General features: G+C 31.7%; 1 protein-coding gene across 1 annotated transcript; it reads left to right on the forward strand.

Annotated features, from left to right (window-relative positions):
* The first annotated feature begins 11,710 nt into the window (after positions 1-11,710).
* LOC127115454 (protein SPEAR3) lies at positions 11,711-14,098 on the forward strand. Its single transcript, XM_051046996.1, has 5 exons — positions 11,711-12,102; positions 12,229-12,342; positions 13,234-13,301; positions 13,429-13,492; positions 13,752-14,098. The coding sequence occupies exons 1-5, from the start codon at positions 11,881-11,883 to the stop codon at positions 13,860-13,862; spliced, it is 579 nt and encodes a 192-aa protein (XP_050902953.1). The 5' UTR covers positions 11,711-11,880; the 3' UTR covers positions 13,863-14,098.
* The last annotated feature ends 4,887 nt before the right edge of the window (positions 14,099-18,985 follow it).

The following is an 18,985-nucleotide window of genomic DNA, read 5'->3' on the forward strand; positions in this document are numbered from 1 at the left end:
ACATAAGTATCTAAAATAGGAAGTGCACACGATCAAGGGAAAACATCCGAGTACGTGATTAGGTTCCACAACATCGTGATTTCTCTCATCAATCACTAGGTGATCACATTCACCAATTCTCATTATTTCATCAAATACTAGGTGATCATATACACCCATTCACATGTTATTCCACATGTTCCATACAAAGCATATTGATTCATTAATGAAGAGAATACTCGTCTACGATACACACCGAGGTACCTTCGCATCCAAGCATCACCACATAACTCATTTCCATAGTCTAAGTTATCTTTCTAAGCCATTCACCTAGTTATACTCCTAGGTTTAATCACTCATCATTAGATGGTTTTAATCATATTATTACATAATCAACACAAATAACAATTCATAATATAGTTCATAACATACACCATAATATAACATGTTACAATAACCATAGGCAAAGCTATCACATAACCCGCCTCAATCTAACTTATTCCACTTTCATGCCACATAGTAAGCGTCCATCCGATCATCCTATGGTTGGGATAACCAAACTCAAAATGGAAAGGTATAGTGGAATAACTCATAGAGACTTCTCTCTATATTGTATTCCTCTATGTTAGCTTTCTAACACATGTGTTTGCACCTCATTTCAAGTTACGAAACTCATTACCAACCATTTTAACCTAATCAAGATTCTAGGTTAGAACAGACACAATATCATGCAATACGACCGATTAATGTTAATCTAATGCATGCATATCATGGCACAAGTTATAGGAGTCTTAAGGTAGTTTAGAAACATGAAACAAATTATTTTTGGAATAAAAACAGGGAAACAATTGATGGCAATAGAGGTGTAATCGACTGCAGCAACTTTCCTGAACATTATGTTTGTGAAATTAGCAGAATTAATCATTGTCAAGAAGCTACAATCGATCGCATGGGATATTCTATGCAAATTTTCTTTATTTTTGACAGGTGTAATCGATTTCTTGACAATGATAACCGATTATAACTGTATGTTTTCTATAAAAAAACATTTTCACAGTTCTTTCTTCCAATTCTTCCTAACACCAAACCATTCCCATTCATACACCAACACCAAGACAAGTGATTATGAAACATATATTCAAGAACAAGGCATATGTTCGACCATGTTTCTTCATCATTCATACAACATGTAATCACAATAGCAACAACAACCATATCATAGTATCAACACATAAAAGAAAGATCAAGTATGAACAACAACAAATTCGCCATAGACTTATCACAAGAAATTAAAGAAGACAACAAGAACATCATAAATTAGGATCAATTTGATGGTTTATACAAGGTTTTTCCACTTTCATGCAAATTCCCCTAAAATCTAATTCGATCTAGGAACTCACCTTGATATATGAAGATGATGGAGAAATTGAGATGATTTGGAGGTGATGATGATGATTTCCATGACCTTCTTCTTATTCCTCGAGTTCTCTCTTCTTATTTCTTCTTTCTCTTTTCCTTTCTCTTCTTTATCTTCCTTATGTTTCTTTCTTTCTTTTCCTTTACTGATATGTATAAAATGATAGGGAATGAGTTGGATGGGAATAAGTATGTGGTGGAGAGTGGTAGAGAAAAGACAGAGATAAATGAGTGGTTGAGAAACAAAGTTGGTAAAGAAATATCTATAATGATATTTCTTAAGAGTATTTCTTACTACTAGAGCAATTGACCAATTATCAATGTTACCAAAATGTCCTTTCTTGTTCTTATTAATAAAGGTCAGTCTTTTTAATAAGAATCGATCTCTTCTGAGTCCAGTGATTATTCTATTTGTCCCAAATGACAACATTTAGAGCACTTAAGAGTATACATGATATTACAGTATTTCTAGGTGTTTCTCATCATCATAAGGGATTTAAATGTCTCAACAAGGATGATAGAATTTTTATCTCTAAATATGTGTCTTCAATGAATTCAAGTTTCCCTATTCTTCCTTATTTCCTTATGGTACATTTCCTTCTCGAACATATATCATTCCGACATCAAATTGGTATTATCTCTAACTTCAACATGGCTACTAACACAACTCATACATATGATACCCTGAATGATATATCATCATCACCTGTCATCTAACATCAGCCAACAATGTCTGTAGGTCTTAATATGTCTCCTAACTCTAATATTCAGATGCATGAGGTGTCTACCAATGAACTCATACCAGAAATACCTATTCATATTCAATATCTCTCAAGTTCCTCATACGTACTTGAATCACACGATACTCCCAACATAAACACTCATCGCATGTTTAATCAAGAAAATACAAGTCACACTAAACCTTAATCCTATATAGATCTTATTTAACCGACCCCAGCCACACAAGCCTTGTATAGTCCTCAATGGATTCAATCTATGGAAAATGAGTACAATTGAATAACAAAACTTAGACTTTCACCACTCTACCTAGTGACAAAAAGTTTGTAGGCTACATATCGATTTTAAAACTCAAATCAAATCTTGATGGAATTATCAAGAAGTACAAAGAACGTTTGGTGGATAATGGTATCCATCCACAACTTAGCTTTTACTACGATGAGACCTTCTCTTATATGGTCAAGCCTAAAACAAATTTCACACATAAATCGGAATAACAACAAGTTAATATTCAACATGCATTCCTTATTGACACTCTACAAGATGAGGTTTACATGGTGAACCCTCTTAGTTTCTATAGTTCTAATAAAACACTTTTGTTCAAGCTACATAAGGCTCTATATGGCATTTGTTATGAAAGTGATACTTAGAAAACAAAGCATGATCGATTCCTTGATTAACAAGAAACCCACAAGGCAAAGGAAAAGAAATAAGAAATAAGAAAGACAATTTAAAGTGGTTAAAAAGCTTGACTCTTGATTCAATTACACATTAGGGAACAATGCTTACAATTGAATCTCAACCACGCCACTTTCTCCACCTTAATAGGATTATCAGGGATTGAGTGAGAAGTGGTGACTAATATGCTATTTATAAGAAAACTAAACTCTATATTTCAGCTAACATACTAAACAATTGGCCCAACGGGCTGGCCAAATTCTATATGCTAACTTAAACAACAAGCTAACATAATTTGACTGCATGCTTGACCAGACTTCGACTACAGTATGTACAACTCATGTTGAAACATGAAGTTAACCTTATCGAGGCTAGAGTTTAATCCAAATATGAAAAATCTCCACCGTGGAACAAACATTACACCAACAAGAGAACAAACTAGCTTTCATCATGCAACTTTATTAGCCGCATATAATGGAAAAACTTGCAACTTGACAATGTCTTAGTGATCATATCAGGAGCATTTTCATCAATTGAAACCTTCAGCACTTGGACTTCTCCATGCTTGATCTTCGCTCTGACGTAATGCAACCTCACATCCATGTGCTTGGTTCACTCATGATAGGCTGAATTCTTCGACATGTGTATTGCACTTTTACTATAAGATTTAACAGTGATAACTCGACCTTGAAGTTTCAACTCCTTAGCAAAATCTTCGAACCACAATGCTTCTTTCACAACTTCGGTGAGGGAAATATACTCCACTGCAGTGGTTGATAAGGCAACAACCTTCTGAAGTGTTGTTTTCCAACTGATTTTTATGCCAAACATAGTGAACACATATTTAGAAATATATTTACTGGAATCCATAAAACCTACATATTCAGAGTCGACAAATCCTTCGATTTCGACTTTGCTATCATAACCACATGCTCCACCATAAATCATGACTCTGCTTAGAGACCCATTTATGTACCTTATGATCCATTTTAATGTTTTCTAGTGAGCCTTCATAGGATTCACCATATACCTACTTACAAGGCTTACTCTGTATGATATGTCTGGCCTCATACAAACCATATCATACATTAAAGAACCTAATATAATAGCATACAGAATGTTATTCATATAGGCTCTTTTGACTTTAGTACTAGGACTTTGAGTCATACTCAACTTGAGCTGAGAATAAGTCGGTGTTAGAATAAGAATTGAATTTGACATACTAAACTTGTCGATAATCTTCTTTATGTATGTCTCTTGAGATAAGCATAATCTTGACTGCTTTCTATCTATGCGGGTGTCAATCCCAAGAATCCTAGAGGCAGCTCCTAGATCCTTCATGTCGAACTCCTTATTGAGTTCAACCTTCACCTTCATAACATCTTCGACATGGTTTCTTTCTATGAGGATGTCATCCACATAAAGAAACAAAATAAAAAGTGAATTTCCTGGTCGAAATCTGAAGTAAACACAGTGGTCGAGCTGGCTTCTAGTGAAACCTATGTATGCCATGAACTTGCCAAATATCATATTCCATTGTAAAGGAGATTGTTTAAGGACATACAAAGGCCTATTCAGCTTGCACACATAATCCTCATTTCCCTTTTCTGCATACCCTTCAGGTTTCCTCATCATGATTGTTTCATCTAGATCACTATACAAGAATGTTGTCTTCACATCCATCTGTTTAAGTTTTAGGTCAAACTTCTCCACCATAGCAAGCAACATTCGAATGGACCTATGCTTTACAACAGGTGATAACACATCATTAAAGTCGACTCCTTGTTTCTGAGTAAACCCCCTAACAACCAACCTTTTCTTAAACTGCTTCGATATTACTCATTCGATTCCTTCTTTAACCTTGAAAATCCACTTACAGCTGATTAACCTGGCTTCTGCATGTTTCTCGATCAACTTCCAAGTGTGAATATCATGAAGATATTTCATCTCATCATCAATATCTTTCATCCATTTAGTCCTATTTTGACTCCTCACAACTTCCTTGTAGTCTCTAGGTTCTTCCTCTAGAACCTCACTTGCAGAGATTAAAGAGAATGCTATGAGATCTATATAACCAAGTCTCTGAGGTGGCTTGGTGACTCTTATCGACCTGTATCTTTCTAGAAGGTAATCATTATCAATATCCTTATATTCATCATAAACTTGTGCTTCTTCTTCGAATTCATTTGAGTTATGAAATTCAGCATCATTATGCTCCACCTCAACAAGAATCTCTTCTTGTTCCATCTCTTCTCCAGAGATCTTGGTAATTCGACCAACATTATAAGTTTTCTTGAAATCCATCTCAACTTCATTGAAAACTACATCTCGACTTGTGATAGACCTTGTGTGACCTGAATCTAAGCACCACAACCTATAAGCTTTGACTCCTTCAGGGTATCCAAGGAACATACCTTTTAGAGCTCTAGGTTCGACCTTGTCTTGCCTAATCTGAGCATACTCTACACATCCAAATACTCTAAGTCTGTCATGATTAGGTGGATGTCCCGACCAGACTTCTTCAGATGTCTTTATCCCCAAGTTAGTCGAAGGACACCTATTTATCAGGTATGCTGAAGTCAGAACAACTTCTGCCAAAACACCTTCTTTAATCCCGCACTAACCAACATACACCTCACTCTTTCCAGAATGGTTTGATTAAACCTTTAAGCCAAATAACTTTTTTGGGGGAGTCCCTATAATATTTGTATGCCTTGCAATACCAGACGCAACACAATAGTTGTCAAAAGCTTCATTGCAAAATTCAAGACCATTGTCATTCCTTAATCTCTTGACCTTTATACCAATTTGGTTTTCGATCAGGGTCTTACAACATTTGAAATTTTCAAAAGTTTCATCATTAGCTTTCTAAATGAATACCCATAACTTTCGTGAGTAATCGTCAACTATGGATAGAAAATATCTTGCACCTGAGTGTGAGGGATTCCTTGCAGGCCCCTAAAGACCAGCATGGATATAATTAAGGAATACATGTGTTCTTTGTTTACCTTTGTTAAACTTCACCCTACAGGATTTACCAAATACACAAGGTTCACAAAACTCTAGTTTTTCGACCTTGTCACTACATATCATATTTTGTTTCGAAGTTCGACCATGCCTCTTTCAATGACATGACCAAGTGTCTTATGCCATAGCTCAGTCTTCGACAGAGGTTTTGTGGATGCCACATCTGTTGAATGACTTATAACCTCAGTCTCAAGGGTATACAAGCCTTGTTTCTTCACGCCTCTCTAAACATCCTTCGACCCCTTCATTACCCTTAGGATACTTTTCTCTCCTTTGCAAACATATCATTTCTTGTCGAATTCACTGAGAAAAATCAAATATCTCTTAAGGTCATGTACATACCTGACATGAGTCAATAACCTTATTCACTCATCATGGAGCTAGAATATCACAAATCCAATACCTATAATTTTGCAAGCTTTGTTATTTCCCAGCAGTAAGGATGCACCATCTTGATCACATAATTCCTGAAACAAGTCTTTGTTTGGAGTCATGTGCCATGTACATCCAGAATCCATAATTCACTCCTTGCTAGAGTCGCTGATTGAAACCACCAGGACATCATACGATTCATAATCATGTTGTACAATGGTTGCATTACCATTATCCTTTCCACCATGATTCTTCAATCGACCAGGGCAAGCCTTTCTTGTATGACCCTCTTTCTTACAATGATAACACCTAATTGCAGGAGCATTACACGCCCAATGTTGTATTCTCCTTCGAGACCTGTCGGAGAACTTTATCATCAAGGCTCAATATGATGGCAATGTGGGGTATCTCGATCATCGTCATCTTCTCTTTCTCCGTTAGGGCATCATTCAGCTTCTCTGATCTTTTTAATGCTTCTAACAAACTCTGTTGGACCAGTAGGGCTTGCATCTTCAAGCACCACAAACCGAAATCATTCACACCGGTGAATTTCTCAATCTCATTCTTTATTGACCGCATCTTCTCCTTCACGCTGACAGCACCAATTTGTTGTGAAAGTGATACTCAAAAACAGAGTATGATCAGGTTTTTTATTAACAAGAAAACCACAAGGCAAAGGAAAAGAGAGAAGAAATAAGAAAGACAATTCAAAATGGTTAAAAAATTGGATTCTTGATTCAATTACACATTAGGGAACAATGTTTACAATTGAATCTCAACTACACCACTTTCTCCACCTTAATAGGGTTATCAGGGATTGAGTGTGAAATGGTGTCTGGTATGCTATTTATAAGAAAACTAAATCCTAGCTTTGAACTAACATACTAAACCATTGGTCCAACAGGCTGGCCCAATTCGACATGCTAACTTAAAATACAAGCTAACATATTTCGGATGTATGCTTGAACAGACTTCGACTACAACATGCACAACTCCTGTCGAAGCATGAACATAACCTTGTCGAGGCTAGAGTTCGAACCAAATACCACATCATTAAACAAGCAACAATGAAGTGGTATGAAAAACATCACCAAGCCTTGTTCCACTTTGGCTTTGTGTTAATAAATTATTCCTTTTTCATTTACTCTAATCAAGGCATCATCATGAATGCTTTGGTATATATAGATAACATTCTAATTACTAGTTCATCCTCTGAACTAGTTCACGATCTTATTAACAAACTCCACTTAAAGCTTGCCTTAAAGAAGCTTGATAGAACGAGATACTTATTAGCCATTGAAGTAAGTTACCATGCTTAAGGATTTATTTTTCTTATTTCAATCCAAGTACATTCTCAAACTTAGCAAACATGGCTCCACACCAATGCTTAACAGTCTCAAACTTAGCAAACATGGCTCTAATACATTCTTAGATCCACACCGATATAGATTAATTTTTAGGGATTTACAATATGTTACCCTAATTAGGCATGACATTACATTCAACATTAACCAGGTCTTCCCGTTCATGGCCTCTCCTCTAACCACAAATAAGACATCTCTTGGAAGAATTTTAAGATACCTTAATGGCACAGTCATATATGGCCTCACCTACTTTCTTGATTAGAAAGTGGCATTGATGATAAAAGATCCACGTCTGAATCATGTATCTTCTTTGGTCTAAATATAGTCTCATGAAGTTTCAAGAAGCAATCTCTTATTCCAAGAAACAATCTCATGTATCAAACACTAGTACATACAACTTCTAAACTATTATGATTAGAGTATCTCCTGACTGAATTGTGCATTTTCTTCTTCCCTCCCACCTTAATTGTAACAATCTATGTGATGTTCATCTCTCACATAATATTTTTCTACATGCTCGCAAATTACATTGAGTTGAACATTCACTTTATAAGAGCAAGAGTGTCATTCAAAAAACGGGCGATCCAACATGTCCCTACTTCACTTTAAATTGATGATACTCTTACCAAACCCCAAGATTTTGCAGCATCTCGTGACCTTGAAGTCAACCTCAAGTTTAACTTGCAATCACCTTAAACTTCGGGGGGGGAAGTATTACATGTATTGGAGAAATTACTAGCCTAAGAATTCTATTTAGTTTGCAAACTCTATTTCGTCATTTAGAAGTTAGTTTTGACGGTTAAAAGTGGTTGAACTAATAAAAAGTTTGTTAGATTTCAACCAACTTCCAACTCTTCTATATATTGCAAACTAAACCATTTGTAACATTCAAATTTTGAATCAATAAGAACAAAACGAACCACGGTTCCAAGAAACAATTTTAAGTTTTGTATATATTAAAAAGATCAATACAAATTTGATTTACTTTCCCTCCTTATTAAGAAGCCACTTTTATGGGATTTTACAGCTGGGGCTTTTTTATAATAGGCCCTTGAGAGGTACTATCAGCTGAGACAAATTGACCGAAAACTTGGAAACCACATGCATAGTGGAACCTACTCCCTCGTGGCTTAATTTCTTATATTTTTATAATCTTTTTTCCTTTTTTAATTCTAAGGCACACGAAGTTCTGTAATCTACTTTGATCAGTGCAATCAAAATAATCTCAATATAAAAGTATCATAAAATAAAATCATCCAGTGGACAAGATTCAGAGACAACTAATTTATAATTATAATCATCTATATATGCTACTTTTCAATTAATTTGTATAAAATAAACCATAAATTTGTATTTATATTATTAATCACTTTTCAAATTCTTTTATCACAAAATAAAGTGATAATAAGTATTATAATCTCTCACACATAATTATTATAAGAGTCAGAATTCAAACCTTCATATTCACTAATTGAGCTGGGATTTGCAAAATTCTCTAAAAAAATTAATATTTAGATTCTAAGAGTTAATATTTTAAATTTTCATATACCGTAATAGATTTCATAACTTTATATACTATTTATTATTCTTATATTTGTTTTTGAAAATTTCAAGGAGAGAGTGACACTCTAAAAATATATGTGATGATTTATTTACAAAGATCTCTTGTGAAATTTATTATATTTACACTTTAATAATTCTTTTAGAATACAAGTTAAATTTAACTATTAAATTATAATTGATTAAATATTTAAACCTATAAAAATATGATAATATAAAATTATATGATGTTACACTACATCATTTTATTTTACCTTTTAATAAGCCATTCAAAGAAAATAAATAAATAAATAAATAAATATATATATATATATATATATATATTTGTAAGGTCTACTTCAACTAATAAATAGTAAAATTATTGAATTAAATATTATTATTCCAAATTGAATTCAAATCTTAACTTTATAATAAGTATTGTCACTTTATCTAAAGACATAAAAAGTTCAATATAAATGTTTTGATGGTTGAGTTAACTTAATTAATTAATATAATAAAACATATATTAAACAATTGAGAGTACATATGTACTCGAAGTGTTACAACAATAGAACCAAACAAAAGATAAAAGAAAAATGTCAAGCAACAAATGACATTCAATAAAAAAAATACACATGAACAGTCAAATCAAAACTACATCAAATTGGTAAAAAACAACAACTAATCTTATAATCAAAAGTCCTAAGTAAAATCTCCACAATGCGACCAAACCATTAAACAATTCCATAGATCGAACAAAATGAACAACAATGTTTGAACTAGGCCATGTCCTAATTCATATAAGATTATGTCACTCTAAACACTAGTAGCTAGATCGAGGATATGATGAAAACACTATAAGTAATTGAAATAGGTCCAATGAATTCGGAAAAATTTAAGATCATAAAATTTAAAACATCACATGACTCCGATTCTTAAAAATACCTTTCTCAGAAAATATTCTAGACATTCAAATCCTAAACATTTTTTACAAAGTGTAATTAATCATTTAGACTCAAACACATTATTTTAAACTTAAAATCTTACCATTCAAGCTATATTAATTTAATCATAAGAGTATTTACATATACACCTTCAGTTTGTAGAGTTTCCTATCCACCTTCATTCAAACTTAAAATAATTTAAATAGTTGTTTAGATCATTCTCATTTATTAACATTGCATATATATTCTAATTTTTTTATAAAATAAATTATATAAAATTATAAATAAATTTATATATAAATTTAAAATATATATTAATTAAAAATATTATAATATTTTAGATAAGAGGGGAGACTTCATTTCCTTAAAATGTTTTCCAAATTTTTTTATTCTTCGCCACATATTTATTTTCCAAGATCTCTTACAGCTTCTAATTCTTAGTACAAGAGTGATTTGAGCTATTACCTATAAACCACTTTTGTAAATTGTTGGTTGAAGATATAAGTACATTATATTAATATATAATATAATATATGGTGTCAACATGTTCTAACTCACAAATTACTTAGATTTCGTTTTTACAGCAATGCTAATTGCATAGATAAAGACCGATAAATGTGCCAACCTCATCATCATTGATCATAGCATACCTCATTCATTTTTTAATAGAAAGAAAGTTTGAGCAAACATCTACAAAAAACAATGCAAATTATTCAATCACCAATATCATATGATCAATAAATTATAAAAAAAACTTCACTTGTAGCCTACCTTGTGGCGCGTGGCTATAAGCCTATACCAATACAGCTTGTGTAGCATTTTTAAATAAGAGACAATCGCTTTCAAAGATAGCCTTCAAAGTCCCAATACAAAATATTTTATAAATTGTGTGATCATATATATTAATTAAATCAATAACTAAATAAACTATTTATTTTAATAAGATGTAATTAAACTAATAAAATCAACATTATATTGTTGAACATTTTGTTTGGAGTTCAAACTCGAGATTTGTATACATGAGTTTATAATATTATTCTTATTTGCTTACATAAAATAGTTATTTTTAGTTTTTTTTCATAAATATTTTTTTTCATATTTTGTAACAATTATTTTTTAATTAGTTATTCTTTGAAGAATTTATTTTAAAAAATGAAAAAAATAAGAAAATATATCCAGTTGACATCATAAACCTAACACACACACAAAAATTCATCAAAATATAAATATTTTCTACTCTTTAAACTGATACAATGTAATTAATTTTTTTTAGGTCTTTTATTAATTGAAAATAAAAAAGAAAAATATAATAAATTTAACATGAGTATAAAAAGTACTCTCCAACCAAATATATAGTGAAAGCTAACACATGACTGAGTATCCTCTCAAACCCTTCACAAAGAAGGTAGGAAAATTATGTATTGATGATGAAGATTTAAATGTTGTAATAATTCAATATTTATTTATTTATTTAAAAAAATAACACATGTAACCTTTAATTTTCATTTAGAATTATAGTCTTTACCGCATGATTATATCTACATAGAATTTTTATATAGTCTCTCTCACATGACTCAAGAAAAAAAAAATAATTGAAGCATGGAGAGAAATTAAGAGAGATAAAAAATCATATAGAATCTAGTCGTATATAAATAACTTAAGATTGAAATCTAAACACAATCTGATCCAGCTATGCAATTATTCCTAAGTTTTGTGTTAATAGCTTAAAAAAAGAGCATATGAGATCTCTGATTTTAAAGCAAAATCCATCATCTACACAGTTATATCTATTCTTGATAGATCATAGAAGAAGAAATTAGAATATGGATGGTAGTAATTATTTTGGAGATTCAAACATGGGAAATGAAAGAGTAAGTGGATCTTCATCATCTTCAAGAAAAGGGAAGAAAAATAATCAAGATAAACCAAAGCAACCACAAAGAGGATTAGGTGTTGCTCAATTGGAGAAAATTAGATTACATGGTGAAATGGCTTATGCTTTTCATCCTCCTCTTCATAATCCTTATCCATCTAATTTTATCAATGTAAGTTTCTTAATTATTTTTAATTATTGTTTTAATTGTGTTAAGCTATAAAAAAAAATTTATTTGGATTTATGGAATTAATTGATTTCATGGATTTAAATTTATTTATTTTTGATGATCATGTAGGAAGATCCAAGAGTGCAAACACCATATTCATCTATACCTTCTTCTTCTTCTTTTTCCTACTCATCTTCTTCTACATCTTACTCAGCTTCACATGGTTTTCAACCAAACATTGTGGTATGTGAATAATTTTTGCTTTGGATCCTAATTTTTATTTATGCTTTTAGTGGTACTATATGTTTTCTTTTTCATTCTTTTATGATGAGTAGTTTTACACATATTATTTCCATAACTGTCATATTAGTACTATCTATGACTATGAATATGATACCAAAAAAATAATTTCAAGTGGGTTGTAATGTTCCTAAAGTAATGAAGGTAACTATTTTTCTAACCCTTGATTGTTATTTTTCCTTAGTTGTAATGACATGACATGACATGATACTTATCATCTTATTATTCAAAAGTTTTATATATCATATACCCAATAACCCTAGAAAACTTATTTTTGGATCTGAAGTATTTCTCAACCTAGATGACATGAAATTAAATATGTTGTGCTAGATGAAAAATATCATCAAGATAAAATAAAATAATTTACTTACATTGGCATCATCATTATAGAAAAACTAGCATTAATGAATTAGAAATTTGACACAACACCTTAGTGAATTAATTCTAATATCTAATGATGTTAAAACATTTCATCCCTTTTTTCCAAGAGATTTTTGTTGTTGTTTAATTTGCAAATTTATTGATAACAAGTCCATTGTTCAAATCACATGACAAATCTTTTATTAACAAAAATTGTGGATGTCTTTTTTATGAAAGTCGTATTTATTTTTTAAATTGAACGTATTATTAAAATATTAGTTTTTCTGATTTTTTTTTTGTCGAGTTAATTGCTATTTTGATTATACTATCGTTATTAGGATAATATATGTTCGACTTTTTAAGAGATCGAACTCTTTGTATTCATCATTTTGCATTGAATTATAGTATTTCTTATACTCTCTTAATATCATTTATTTTGCTCATAAAGAAAAGTTGATTTTTTTTTGTGTGCAGATGGGCCAACCTCAATATGAAAGAACAAACATCATATATGGAGAATCTCAACCAATTGATTCATTAAGGTACTTAAATTTTTCCAGTCTCATTACTTTCATTATGACTTTTATTTGTTCTAATAATGTTCTATAACAAAATAATTTCTCATGATGAATTTCTTGCTTATATGTTTATTTCTTTATCTGAAACCAGATCATGGGAACATGCCAATGCCATTGCTCAATCCAACACAACTAAACCATTACTTAACCTATATGTAAGAGTTCATTCTTAACATTATCTCAACACTACTAAAAATAATGAAATAACAATCAAAATTATAGTCAGAAAAAAATTCAATATAATTAGAGATGATTTTTTTTTCTGTCTTTATATTTCTGTTGTTATCTCAACTTTTTATATATAGTAGTGTATGTTATGTATATAGAAAATACATTAGAAAAAAACATGTTTAGATTGAAATACTCTAGCTATAAATTTAAAATGACTTTGATTATATTTGCTTCTATAATTAGGACTCACAATACGTAGATACCAAGAAGCATAGAAGTGGTTCCACAAGCAGTCAGAATTCAGAATCAAGTGACACTCAAGAACCAGATTTGGAGCTAAGATTATCTCTTTGATCTGCCAATATAGATATGGTGATTCTAGTAATTGTAATGCTTTTATTTACAATTAATCAATAGTTACAAAAACACAATGAACAAGCCAGTGTGTTTGGTTTTTAATTGAAGTTTCATTGTGTGTTGAAAGATATATAGATTGATTCATTGCATGAAAAAAACAATGCAAAATATTTACGTTAGTTAGTGTGCAGAATCATGCTAAAATCATGAATTTATTGTGCTAGTTAAGGCTTCCTCTAGTTTTCTCTCTTTTCACTATTTTTTATTTATAATTTTTTTACTAAGTGCTTATGAATGTATGAATGAATATTCTATCTCAATTCTCTTTCCTAATATTCAACAATTCTCGCCTTAGCTCTAGCAAGTGTGAGAGAAGAAATATATAGCAAAGAAGTCATATCCATTTGATGTCCACCCACTGAACAAATCAATTGGGTTCATAGCAAATTCAAGTCGAAACTTGAATTTGCTAAGAGGTAGGGGCTTAATAATGATATCACTTGGGTTTTTACTAGTGCAAATCTTCACCACAACAATTTCATTTCTTTCGATTATGTTTATGTTTGATGAGTTGAAATATTGGGGAAAAATAAAGAACAAATTGGAAAACTAAAAAAATATCAGATAAGTGAGATTATTCGATGCCATAAGCATCACTATTTCATAACATGATTTTCTTCATGTTCTCGGTTAGGTTTTGAGAAATTTTCAACACTTTGTCTATTTGGGTGTCTTCTTGTCTTATGGCCCACCTTTTCCTTCTTCCTTAAATGACAAGTCTTCTTATATATCTCCATGCTTGATACGAACTGTAATCTCTTTAAGAGCAGTGTAAGTGATTCTGTGATTTGCGGAGTCTTCTGCTTCTTCTATGGTGTCAATGTTAAAGGTAGATAGAAGTCTTGTGATGATTGGTCCACAAGATAGTCCTGCAAATAGGATCTCTTTGCATCAGATCATAAGTTGAATATTCCTTCTACCCAATTGGTTGAATTTTCTTGGATAAAGAGTCATAGTGGTATTACATCTTTCCTAAGAACATAGTCATGGTTTATGATTCTTTGAAAGAGGATCCTAGTGAGAAGGTAGTGAAGGATCTTAAACTTTGACTTTAGGTGAATGAATTTGAAGGGGACTTTCTTCTTTTCCATAGGATTGATGACAAGATATTGATGGCAGTAGAGTGTATGAAGTTTTTAAAGCCTATTGATTTATCAAGGATGTAGGATATCCTTTTAGTGGGAAGCTAAAAAATTCTTCCAAAATGATCTTTGTGAATTGCAATTTCCGCTTCCCTTACAGATGTGGTCAATGAGGTTCCTACATATCTTAGATTTAGGTAGAAGTCTCTCACTAGACTAGGGAATGATCTATCCGAAATTGTAGTGAATAAGTATTTTAGGGAAGCTTGGAAAATTTGATGATAAGGCTTGTGGCTCTTCAAGAGGTTGGACTCCATGTGCAAAGTTGAATTAATTTCTTAGCTAGAACTGTCATATTCTCTTCTTGTTTATGGTTTACCAAACCCGCAATGAACACATTTATTCTTGGTGTTTCTCTGATTTTTTGGTTTGAGGAGACATTGGTGATACTTACGACAGAGGAACTTAAGAAAATATGCAAGAAGGTAATTTTTTGAGATGCAAGAAATAATGAAGGAAACATACATATGTATAATGTGCCTTATGAAGATTTGGTCGTGTATTCATGGAAAACATTCAATGGAGATTGTGCTGAATGAAAATCAAATCAAAATATTTTCAGATTGAGTGTGCTACACATCAATCAAAAGCTTTCGAGCTATAGAGCATACCTGCAAAACACTAAGGTTTCACCTTTGGTGCCCACATCTTCTTGGGACCAGGTGCATTAGTTCAAGAAGATCTAAAATTATTATCTTTGAATCTTTTCAATTTATCAAAATAAAAAGGTTCTAAATGACCAACTCTTTTACGGTGTGTGCATTTGTATATTAGACGATTTTTTTCTTTTTGAGTTATACATTTCCTATGGTTTATATACTTCTTAAATCCTAGTCCATCTTTGTTTAAGGAAGGCCTTTGAATTGATAAGATCAAGTCAATGTTTTCTTTATCTTGGGTAAAATTACCTAGGGTTTCATGAAAATCATTGACTTTCTATTTCAAAAAGACACAAGTCTCACATGTTTCTCTTGGGTTTCTAATTTTATTTATTTCTATCTTAAATGATTTATTATTTTCCTCAAGAGATTTTAAAGACTTCTGAAGAAATAAGTTGTGTTCTTCCAGTTTATCGTTTTTTTAATTAGATGAGCACTCATTCTAAATATTTTGTTTGTAAATGGTTTATTTACCTGAACAATATCTTCCTCGTAGTTTGTCTTTAAGCAAACTTCGTCTTCTTCGTTGGAAGAAGGTCCATTTATATTTATACTCGAGGTTGATGTCTTTCTTCCTCTTCTTCATTCTAATATTGAACATATTTATCTTCTTCACCATTTCTTAAACAAGAGGTTCCTTCATTTGATGTTGAATTTTTTGAAGACCATTCAATTAGTGAGTATGTTGTTTCGAAAGATTCTACATGAGTTGTATGATAGGAGTAAGATGAAGTTGATGATTCTTCGGGTTTTTTATTCATCTTTGAGTAATTGAACTAGCTCCTTCAATTTCTCTACAATCTCCTTCTTTCTTGATTTTTTCTGAAATTCAAGAAGGCTTCCATCTTTTGGTTTAAGAATTAGATTAAACTTCCAATTCTTAACTCTTATACATTGGTTAGTGATGAAGGTTCCAATATAATTTATAACATTTCTAAGTTTTTAAAAACATTTAAGATTGACATCTTCATCTTCTTCACCCTGTGTGTTCATCTCCTCTTATTCGATACTTGGAGAAACTCCATGTATCATTTCAAGAGTATCCCACATTTTCTTGGAGATTTTCAATGATGAACATAAACAAATTTATTATCATCTAGAGACGGGGTTATAAAACTCTTAGTTTTGAAATCTATTTCATATATTCTCTTCTCTTCTTCGGTCGAAATAGAATCAAGTTTATCTACTAATTTTCCAACTACTTGGTAGGTATGTATAAACGGACCATTAATTATAGCTTCGCACAATTCAGGATTTATACTTTGAAGAAAAATTCTAAACTTAGCTTACCATATCTCAAATCTACTACTATTGAAAAGTGGTGGTGTGTTTAGAAAATCTCTTTTGTTTGAAATCATCTTCCTCCTGAGACGATTAGTCCTTAAACATGAGTTAGACTCTGATGCCACTTATTGGACATGTGACTTCATACACAAGAGAGGGGGTGTGAATTGTATGTTTCATAAAAACTTGGTTTTCAAAAATTTTTGAAATTAAAATCAGAGTTTAAAAATATTTTGAAAGTTGTTTTAATATTAAGCAACGAAAAAGTGAAAATGCAGAATGTAAGGTGGGGAAAATAAAGACTTAAAGAAAAAGAGAGAACACTGGAAGTTATAGAGGTTCGATCAAACAAAGAAAAAGACATACACCCCAAAGAATTGATCTTGAGAGTATCCGATAAACTTGAGAGATTTTAGTATGTTATACTCATGAACCCCCTTATACAAGGAAAAATGAAGTTTAACACTAACTTCCAACCAAACATACTATGCTATGAAGCGATAAGTCTTCCTTCCAAACGGCGGACCGAAGCGGTTAGTATCCATTCCACAAAAATCTTAGAGTGGTTAGTCGTCAATCTTCTAAACAAACATTGGGAGCTTTAACACCAAGATGGGCTCATGAACCTTAAATATCTATCTTATGTCGGGCTAACCAATAACCTATGATATTTTAATACCCGGATGATCTCGAACCTAAACAAGCTTTTAGCATCGAGCAAAGCTTTAACCTTTAATTGGTTTTACCATAGACTTTGAACCTAAACATGAGAGAGAGAGAGAGAGAGGGAGGGAGAGAATTGTAAAATACAATACAATTTCAGTTTATTTGAAATGAGGGAAGGGACCTTTATTTATAGGCTAGATATTGGCTCAAAAGGAAATAGTTTTTAATGTATTTTACGACTTCCCAATCGTTTGACAACATGTCCCAATCGATTGACGATCGAAGAAATAATAAATTATTGACTTATAAATGGTAAGAAAGGATAGCTAGTCGTTACTCATTATTAACATGCAATACTAATATATTATAACACATTTTTGAATTCTCCTAATCGATTGGGATAAGGTGTTAATTGATAGGCCAAGACAAAAAAAATCCTAGAGCTTTTCAGACAGCTTCCAACTCATCTAGCACGACTTGAAGATATTATTGAAATGTTCTCTTGAGAAATATCAATTTAAAAATATTTCCATGTGTGTGTGATTTTTCCATTCACTTTTACTAGAATACCCTTATTCTTTACAAAGTGTTCACCCATACAAATCGAGGAAGGGCTTTCTTGTACTTCAAGACTTTGTCGGATGCTTTCTTTCTTATAGACACTTGCTTGAGTTTACTTTAGATGAGGCTTGAGTTAAATTTTGTTGGGTTGCCATCATCGGATAGTCAATTTCAATAAACCCTAATTCTTTGGTTTGCATCTTTAACCATTTAACCTTTTATACTTGACTTGTCATTAAGGACTACTTGTCTTCATTAGACATTAGTTGTCATCATCAAAAAGGGTTGTCCTTGTTAAAGGCATATCACATGAAAAAGAAGGTTCCACACATTGTTGGATCGATAAATAAAAATCAAGAAGAGATGATGATGATCCTAGGGAAGAATGTGATTCAACCTTGGTACATTGAGCCAAGCCTCTTGAAAAGACACAAACCATATCATCAAATATGTCAAGCCTCTGTGAAATATTTTTTCACACAGGTATCAAATAGATCATTCCTAATCTTGTAAGAGAATTCTATTTAAACCTAATACTTATAGGAACCTCACTAATAACATCGGTAACGGTAGTATAAATAAATATCCAGAAGGATAATTTTGGAAGAATCTTTAAGCTATCTTTTGTAGGAAAATCCTACACCTATGATAGACCCCTGGGATTTAAAAAATTCAAACACTCCACAACCCTAAATAGCCTTGTTATAAATCATATTAAGAAAAGGAAAGTCCCATTCAAATTCATCCA

Source organism: Lathyrus oleraceus, chromosome 1 (assembly GCF_024323335.1).
Source record: "Lathyrus oleraceus cultivar Zhongwan6 chromosome 1, CAAS_Psat_ZW6_1.0, whole genome shotgun sequence".
Taxonomy (NCBI): Eukaryota; Viridiplantae; Streptophyta; class Magnoliopsida; order Fabales; family Fabaceae; genus Lathyrus; species Lathyrus oleraceus.